General features: G+C 47.2%; 1 protein-coding gene across 3 annotated transcripts in view; it reads left to right on the top strand.

The window, feature by feature from the left end:
- The first annotated feature begins 3589 nt into the window (after positions 1-3589).
- The window catches only part of ILF3 (interleukin enhancer binding factor 3), a 9470-nt gene continuing 4006 nt past the window's right edge, over positions 3590-9053 (top strand). For 2 of the 3 annotated variants that reach the window (XM_019471469.1, XM_019471468.1), the window contains exons 1-10: positions 3590-3680; positions 3764-3990; positions 4311-4491; positions 4820-4967; positions 6739-6830; positions 7225-7320; positions 7619-7730; positions 8187-8284; positions 8672-8783; positions 8883-8993. In XM_019471469.1, coding sequence (XP_019327014.1) covers positions 3678-3680; positions 3764-3990; positions 4311-4491; positions 4820-4967; positions 6739-6830; positions 7225-7320; positions 7619-7730; positions 8187-8284; positions 8672-8783; positions 8883-8993 — 1180 coding nt within the window. In that variant the 5' untranslated portion in view covers positions 3590-3677. Of the gene's footprint in view, positions 3681-3763; positions 3991-4310; positions 4492-4819; positions 4968-6738; positions 6831-7224; positions 7321-7618; positions 7731-8186; positions 8285-8671; positions 8784-8882; positions 9012-9053 lie in introns of all 3 variants that reach the window. The other variant, XM_019471467.1, reaches the window with a different exon arrangement.

The following is a 9053-nucleotide window of genomic DNA, read 5'->3' as shown; positions in this document are numbered from 1 at the left end:
TCCGGCCCGCCCTCGCCCCCCCGAGCCGCGGCCGTGCTGGGCGGCAGCGTGCTATTCCTGACCGCGAGCTGGCGTCTCTGGCCGGTTATTTATTTATCGCCTAAATATAACCCTGGGGTGGGGATGGGAAGCTCGGCGTTGCCGGGAATGGGGGCACCGGCGTCGCCGGCCGGTGGGAGGGTGCGTGGGGGGGGGCACGGGCGAGGTGGAAACATCCCCTTTGGTGTGATTTAAGTTCCCGCGTCCTCCCCTTAGGGACAGGACCGCGCTCTCCGGTCCTCAACTTCACTCTCCGGGGGTTTATCCGGGCTCTCCCATCGCTTCCTCGAAATCCCCCTCGTTCTCATCGATCCCGTTATTTGTAGCCGCTCAGTTTCTGGACGGTTCAGAAAAAAAAACAACACCTCCTTACGTGTCGCTGCCGCTTTGCGAGAGCCGAAAGCTTTTGTTTGCCATCACCTCGGTCAGCCAGGTAGCTTTGTGATGGGGAATAGTCCTTAGACCTTGAAGAGCTTTGGCAAACAAAAGCAAGGCATTAAGGCTTTGCACTCCTCCAAGCGTCCTGTTCAGGCATGATAGGCTAAAAACACAGATTAAAAATGACAAATTCTTACTTAAAACATAGAAGCTTTCTGAAATGAAATGCGCTTCTTCACGTGCGTTAAACTTCCCCCTTATCTAGGGCAGAAGTTTCAAGCTTTCGCATTGTTTATCATTTTCTCATCCACCCCCCAACAAATGTTTTGGAGAGTCTGTTCCTTCTGTCGGAAGACTCGACTGGAGTGGAAAGTTTGTTGGTGAAATCAAGCTGGTAGTGGAAATCGTAGGAGGGGGAGAGCAGGGCAGAGCAGGCGAGGCTTAAAACAAGGGTGGAATTTGAAAGTTTCTCTTTTTTCTCAAATTCTAATGACGATCATCATCAAGAGCGATGTCGGGAATTGTGCGTTACTGAGCGCGTTCGTGGTTTTAACTTGTTCTGTGGTTCTTTTCCCCAAGAGGCGTGCGTCGTGAATCCTGTGATGCTGCAGCATCAGCTCCTGGGCTCTCGCTAGAAATGAACTTCAGTGATTTCAAGAAGAGCGATAACGTCCGTCTTTAGAAATCGCAGGAAACGGGACTCTCGTTTCTTGGGCTGTTGTAGTATTTTCTGACTGTAGAAACATGCTTCACTAGGCTGGATTTCAACTAACTTCTTGCCTTCCTTGGAGGAAATGAAGGGAGCTTTAAGAAAAATAACTGTGTACAGAGCGTACGAGTTCTTTGGGGTCCCACCCAAGGGAGGAGTGTTTTGGGAGGCTGGCACCCGCAAACGTGAGAAGGCGCCTCGTGGGTTCTTGCAGGTAGCTTGGGAATAATTCTCCCTGGTCAGCGGGCGCTAACATCTGGGTTTAATTACAATTAGATCCAGATTTGTAACAATACCAAAGCCGTCCTGGGCGTAAATATTTGCAGGCTTGGAATCGGAGGTATTTCTGTGCCGTAGAATACCGAGTCTGTCCAGCGATGGTGGCTCGAGCAAACGCGTTTTCCCGATTTTATCCTAGAAAATTCTCCAGGTCGTGAGCCCCAGCTCTGTTTGTGAAACAAGTAGCGCAGCGGGGTCCTGATTTCTGCCCAGGCCCTTCGTGTTATTTTACAGAGTTACAATGGCATTACTCTAGTAAAGCGCTAAGTATTTGGGCAGTTAATTATTTGATCTTTTTTTATTACTATTCCGGTATCTTGGACAATTTATACTTGAGATCGGTCGGGCTTGCTTGCAGTTTGTGTCGTCTGTAAAGTGTAAAAAGTAGAACATTGGGTTTGTGAGCTGTACGTAGCGATTACCGGCAAGGCTGGGAACGGGCCGACTTGGGGTAGGTTCCAGTGGAAAAAAGCAAAAGCAAGCTTCGGTCCGGTTTCATTTCGAGTGAAACTCCTTCAGAGCGGACGGACTCCCAGAGAAGTGGGATTTGGTTGTGAGCTCTGGAATAACTGAGGGGTGATTGACTTTCTCCAGCAGTGTTTTGGAAAGCCGTGGTTACCAGGCAGTTCTGATGTGTACTTGGTTGTAAAACGAAGTGAAACAGCTGGTGGATGCAGATGATGACCTTCATCTCCATCATCTTCAGGCGCTTGAGGCTCTTCCTTTGCCTCGCTTGTGCCAATGCTTTTAAATGGCACTTAAGGATTCTTGGAGTTACCACGAAACATCGGGTGCTTGCAGGCCTGGGATTGCCCCTGTGCGGTTTCAGTTAGAGGTAAATCAAGAGTTTTATTAAAGGTGTTTGGTCAAATTAATGACCGTGAATCAAGCAACTGCTGATTCTTACGCTAGTTGCACGGGAAACGACGTTATTGATACCGAAGAGGCGATCCCAGCGGGTGCGAGATGGCATTTTGAAGTTCTTGCCAGAAGCCTGCTCGCATCTGAAGGCGATCTCGGGAAGCTGTCTTCTCCCACAGAGCCTAAGTCAGTCCTGCGGGACGCAAATGTTTCTCTGCTCAAAGGCCTCTTGGCTAAAACAGAGGAACAAAGTGCTTGAATTTTAACAAAAGAAGTTCACTGCCCCAGCTGGGGCTCGGGCTCTCGGAGCGGGTTAGTTCCCTTCGAAAATGGCTTCTTGTTCGGAAACAAGCTGTTGTGATTTCGGCTTAATCTGTTGAATTTTGGAAGTCGCGAGTGCTTGCTTCAACACCAGATTTGCTGGTGTAAGTTTATACTATTTTCCTCCTGATAAAGTAAGTGGAGAGACTCGATGCGGCTACTGAACTTGTCTCACGTTGATCCTAATTAAAAGCAGGCTTGTAAAGCAGGCCGTAAAATGAATTTGGGGTAAAAAGCGGTATGTGGCAAAGAGATTTTTACAAGTAGTTGCTTCTGAGTAGCGTGAATGAAAGCTCTCGCCTCGCTTGGTGACCAGGCAATGGCAACCTGGTTCATTACCTCGTGGAATTATATTAGCTTACAGACTGTTAATTTCCCCAGTGCAGGCTGCTCCGGCGTGTATCGGGGAGTGCTTTACCTTCAGTGCACTTTGTTTTAGAAATACAAGCAGGAGCTTTGGAAAAATCCAGTTTTAATGGGAAAGCCTTTTGGGAATAAGGAGCCAAAATAATGTACTTACGGCGCGAACGAGAAGTGGGGGGGGGAGGTCAAGCAGTCGGGTGCAGCTCGGGCTCCTGGGGTGTCTCTGCTTCTTGGGGAGATCGTACGGGGGAATGGTTCAAAGCGTGTGCCTTGTGCAGCGTGCTCGGCCGTGGCTCCACGGCTGAACTGTTGGGAGGTAAATGAGCGTATGGCGCTTGTTAAACTGCCGGGCAGTTAATGCAAACCTCCTTTGGGGGCAGTCCGTGCAAGTTGGGGTGACAGCTGTGTGACAAACCTGGCTGTAATCGTTATCACGGGTACTATTCGGGTCTTAAGAATAAGCCATCAGGAGCAGAAAACTGGGCTTTCGCTAACGAGTTCGCATACTTCTAATTTCTGCTATTGCTTCCAGTTACCAGTGGCAGTTATTTCTGTTCCTGTGTACGCTCAGCGAGCGGGCTGCGGGGCCGGACCAGCCTGCCGGCGTTGCTAACCGGTTTTCTGTTGCTTTCAGATTACAGAAAAGTGTGGTACCGGTACAGTCTTTTTGGTGGAAGAATCTAAATAAGCACATTTTGAACGCTTGGAGAGACACTCAAAAGCAAAAATGGTAAGGATCGGGAGGTTTTGGACTCGCGAGATAAATCTCTGTGTTTCGGCTCTCCCTAAAATTGTTTCAAACTCCCTTTTCAGCGACCAATGCGTATTTTTGTGAACGATGACCGCCACGTGATGGCCAAACATTCGGCCGTTTACCCGACGCAGGAGGAGCTGGAGGCAGTTCAGAATATGGTGTCCCACACGGAGCGAGCGCTCAAAGCTGTGTCCGACTGGATCGACGAGCAAGAAAAAGTCAGCGGGGAGCAGCCAGAAACAGAGTCCATGGAGACGGCAGCCGAAGAGGAAAACAAGGAAGGAGGGTAAGGAACATCACCGAACACCTGCCTGTAAAGGGTGCTGTCGGAAGCGGTAGCGCCATCTTACTTAGATTAGTAAAAATCCGCTCGCTGAAGTTGGAAAAGTTGTTTTCCCTGGCGGAAATTCCAAGCGGAATTAACTAACCTGGGGTTGAAGCGACTTTTCCCGTGCAGGTGTAGTAAATCCTTCAGCGGGGGTCGTGCGTCGTATTTAATCTTTGCAGGTCTACCCCTTAGCTTGGGTTGAGCGTTCGTGCTTACCCGGCTTGCGGTGAATTCTTTGAGTTTTGCAGCCGTCGTGACTGTGCCCTGTATATTTGCAGGGATCAGAAGGCCACCGAGCAGTTGACAAGGACCCTGCGTGGAGTGATGCGTGTAGGGCTTGTAGCAAAAGGCCTGTTACTGAAGGGGGACTTGGATCTTGAGCTAGTTCTTTTGTGCAAAGATAAACCCACCACAGATCTCCTGGAGAAAGTAGCTGACAATCTCGGAGTCCAGCTTGCTGTGAGTAAAACCTCTCAGTGTTCGTGTGTGCTTGTTACAGAACGAGCGAAACGGATTTTTAAATGGTTAAAAAAGGCACCGATGACGTTTGGTTTGATACCCTTTTTCTGTCTTGGAGAAGTAATTTTCATAGACATGTAGCGTTATTCTGGAATTGCCTCGTTAAATGAACTTCTCTTCTGTTAGCTGAAGTTCTGGAATTGCCTCGTTAAATGAACTTCTGTTAGCTGAATTTTTGTTTATAGACCTTGTTTTTTGTTGGAAAAGGACGTTGCAAATCACTCAGAAATGAATCGGACGATCGCTGAGCGGTGAAATTGTATTGCAGGCTATTACCGAAGACAAATATGAAATAATCCAGTCGGTTGGTGATGCTGCAATTGTAATTAAGAACACAAAAGAGCCGCCGTTGACGCTGACCATCCACTTGACGTCGCCCGTAGTCAGAGAAGAAATGGAAAAACAGTTAGCTGGAGGTATGGAAGACTGAAAACAGCCGACAGTCGGCTGGAAACCCGTACATTTCCGTTGCTAATTCACTGGTAAAGCGTGCTCTTCAGTTTCAGCCGAAGCGGCAACAATTATTTTTGTGCAAATCCAAAATTCCGTAAGACAACACCAACCTCATGAGATCACGGTTACGGTGTATTCAGACTGAGCTTCCGAAACTGAGTAGCACCTTTCAGATGGGATTTTGCTCTTTTTTTTTTTTTATCCTTTTTATTTTAATTTTTTTTTTGACTTGGGCCTTTAGTTCACTAATACGTCATCTTGTTGTATTAATCTTGTTTTGTACCTAGCCATGTAAGTGGCCTGCACAGTGACATAAAAACATAAACCAGATACATTTAAAAAAAAAATCTCGAAGGCTTCTTGTTAAATGACTTGCATGTACATGAAATTGGATGTTCCACACAGTTTGTGTTGCAGCAAGAATGATAGGTGCTCTGGGTCTCCTCGATTGGCTGTTTCATCAGCTGAAGTTCAGAATTCCAGAAAGTGATGCAGAGTTTTGGATAAAGTTAGCTTCTCCATTCGCTCTCAAAATTCCCTTTGGAATAAGAATTCACAGGCGGTTTTTTGCGCTTGAATTACGATGGGTTCTGTATCGTAGGCATCGCGCTGTCGAATTGGCGGGTTTCAGACGCGCGCCCTCTGCACTAGCCTTATCTAAAACCCTGGTCTTCAGAAACGTTGAGCTTTTTCAAACCATATCTTCAATTTTGCTGCAGCACAGACTGGAAAATATCTTTGTGCTCTATTGACTGTCTATGGTTTTGATATCTGACCTCGTCTACCAAGCCTTCTAGTTTGTCAATTTTAGGGACGCTGGACCTTTGACCAACAGGACGCTCTCTGTCACGGGTTGGGGCCAGGGCAGTCAAGCCTTATGGGCGGAGGGGGTTCCCTTGATCCTCGCAAAGCTTTTCCCCCCCGGCTCCTCCACTAAAGCTACGCTCTGAACGCAGAGTGGGGGTTTATTTTAAATTTCCCTTTGTTATCTATTACCGGCCTCGTATGCTACCACTTCATTCGAGTCGCAAAGGATTTCTGTCCTCTCCCATCGAGTTTCACGCCCCGTCTCCTCCTCCTTGCAGAACAGATTTCAGTCCGCCTGTTAATTATATCTTCAATTTTGCTGCAGCACAGACTGGAAAATATCTTTGTGCTCTATTGACTGTCTATGGTTTTGATATCTGACCTCGTCTACCAAGCCTTCTAGTTTGTCAATTTTAGGGACGCTGGACCTTTGACCAACAGGACGCTCTCTGTCACGGGTTGGGGCCAGGGCAGTCAAGCCTTATGGGCGGAGGGGGTTCCCTTGATCCTCGCAAAGCTTTTCCCCCCCGGCTCCTCCACTAAAGCTACGCTCTGAACGCAGAGTGGGGGTTTATTTTAAATTTCCCTTTGTTATCTATTACCGGCCTCGTATGCTACCACTTCATTCGAGTCGCAAAGGATTTCTGTCCTCTCCCATCGAGTTTCACGCCCCGTCTCCTCCTCCTTGCAGAACAGATTTCAGTCCGCCCCTGTTAATTGAACTTCCCCCCCCCCTCTCTGCAGTTTTAATTTCTAAGCAAGGCCGCTAGGCGAGTGCACTGCAGACCATCCTTCCAGGTACAGGATCTAGATCAGGATCTTTTGGGAGCCTCAGCTGCCCGTTAGGAAGCTGCCTCATCCCCTCTCCGCCTGACAGAACCCCCTTGGTCAAACTGTGCCTTGTCTTCTTATTCCATCCACGAATAGAAACGCTATCAGTCAACGACTCCCCGGACGTTCTGGACAGGCAGAAATGCCTTGCTGCCTTGGCGTCACTGCGACACGCCAAGTGGTTCCAGGTTTGCATTTTGTTCTTATATTTGTCTTTAAGTAGAAAATTCGTAAACTATTAAGGGGCTAACTATTTTTTTTTTTTTTATTTAAAATATTTAACGTCGGATGATAGTTAGACGTGCTGAACTTAGCGTCTGTCGACGGTACAGTTGCTAAAGAGGCACTTAAGCGAATTAAACGTTCGGAAGGAACCTTTTTTAAAGAGTAGACGCATAGCTGCTGCTTTGTGTTAAGAGTAATGTTGCCTTTGTACACTACGGTTATTGTTATAAGTTATAAAATGGTAACGCGAAATACTGTTTACCCTTGACAAAGTAGCACCGCAAAAAATGAATGTCTGCGAATGAGCAGTTTTGGTGTTTTTATTGAATGCGTGTCTGCTTTTGACTCTTATCCTAGGCCAGGGCTAACGGGCTGAAGTCGTGCGTCATAGTGATACGAGTGCTGCGAGACCTGTGTACTCGGGTTCCTACTTGGGCACCGCTGAGAGGATGGGTAATTTTCCTTTTTTGTTTCATTTTTGGGGGTTTTGGTACCACTTCTCCAAGCTGGTGTTCAGCTCTCTTCAGCCTGCACACGTTCTGTTTCCTAAGTTAGAGGTTTATGTAGCGCAAACAAAGTTTCTGCCCTGAAAAGACGCGTATCAGATGTCTGCGGTGTGAATCGTCGTACCGATTAACGATTTCTACGGTGCAAATCGTTTAACCGTTTGTGAATTTGAAGCAGCTTCTAGCCGTAATCGCGGCGCAAGCGCCTGCCTTTGCTTCTCTCACTTTTCCAAACTGTCTTTCAGCCTCTAGAGCTGCTGTGTGAGAAATCTATTGGAACTGCTAACAGACCCATGGGCGCTGGCGAGGCTCTGAGGAGAGTTCTTGAATGCCTTGCCTCGGGAATCGTTATGCCAGGTTAGGTGGTTCTCTGCATTTACATTTCAAAGCGAAGCTGAAATGAAACGCGGTTGAAGCTTCGAGGCGCGGTTACGGTCCCTTGTTATGTGTGCGGGCAGCCTAGATTCGGAGCTCAGGAAGCCCCCAGCGTACACGGGTACTACAGTACCTTGCTGTTCCTTAGGGCACGTGTGTTCAGAGCTACGGACCCATGACGTTAAACCCCTGTAGAGAGAGGTACCAGTTTCTACAAGCGTAAAATTGGTTCCCTGAGTGGTCGTGACCAGCTTCACTGCTAATTGTACGTGTAAACTAGTCCAGACGAGTTTCAGAATGTTGGACATTGGATGGATCATGTCAGTCCGTGTTCTTCGAGAGATGAGTGTTGATTGATGCCAAGGGAATACTTAGTTTAGTTTCTTTAGAAAACACCAGGATAATTCTCTGCATATCTTCCTTGTTTCCTGCCTTCAGATGGTTCTGGTATTTATGATCCTTGTGAAAAAGAAGCCACTGATGCTATTGGGCATCTAGACAGACAACAAAGGGAAGATATCACACAGAGTGCTCAGGTATAGTTTTGACTACAGATGTTACGAAAACTTAATCAGTTCAACTGACTCTGAACTTCCATATTGGTTAATGGTAGTATAGTAACCTCACGGAGGTCGGTGTTAACTTTGTTAATATCTAGTCAAGTAAAAGAAATACAAATGGGTCCCACACCAATAAGGAATTTGTAGCTTGGCCAACCAGAAGCAAAGTATCAGGTTTTAAATAGTGACTTGCTACCATGACCCGTATTTTGGGTTGAACTTCAAAAATTCAGAGAGTCCTATTTAAACTGATGAGGATTTCTGTGTAGGGGTGGGTAGAATGTTCCTGTCTGAAACTGTGCAGGGAACAGAGATTGGTGTAGCCGCTTGCGCGTCCCAGTAACACACGTTTAATCTTTCTAGCATGCTCTGAGACTTGCTGCTTTTGGCCAGCTTCACAAAGTCTTGGGGATGGATCCCCTACCTTCCAAAATGCCCAAGAAACCAAAGAATGAAAACCCCGTTGACTATACTGGTAGGTACTTGGCGGAACAAACCAAACCCAAATCACATTTCCAAGGCTTTTGCTGCTGGAAACCGGAATACTTAGGGTTGTTTGTTACGATTGTTACAGTCCAGATTCCTCCCAGTACAACGTACGCTGTCACCCCGATGAAGCGTCCGATGGAGGAGGACGGAGAGGAGAAGTCTCCCAGCAAAAAGAAAAAGAAGATTCAGAAAAAAGGTATTGAGTTAACGAGAGGTAGGTACAAGCGGCTACCCGAGAGCTGTTCTCGGGCTGAGG

The sequence above is a fragment of the Aptenodytes forsteri genome, unplaced genomic scaffold, assembly GCF_000699145.1.
Source record: "Aptenodytes forsteri isolate BGI_AS27 unplaced genomic scaffold, ASM69914v1 Scaffold450, whole genome shotgun sequence".
Classification (NCBI taxonomy): Eukaryota; Metazoa; Chordata; class Aves; order Sphenisciformes; family Spheniscidae; genus Aptenodytes; species Aptenodytes forsteri.
This window is presented reverse-complemented; position numbering and strand designations above follow the sequence as displayed.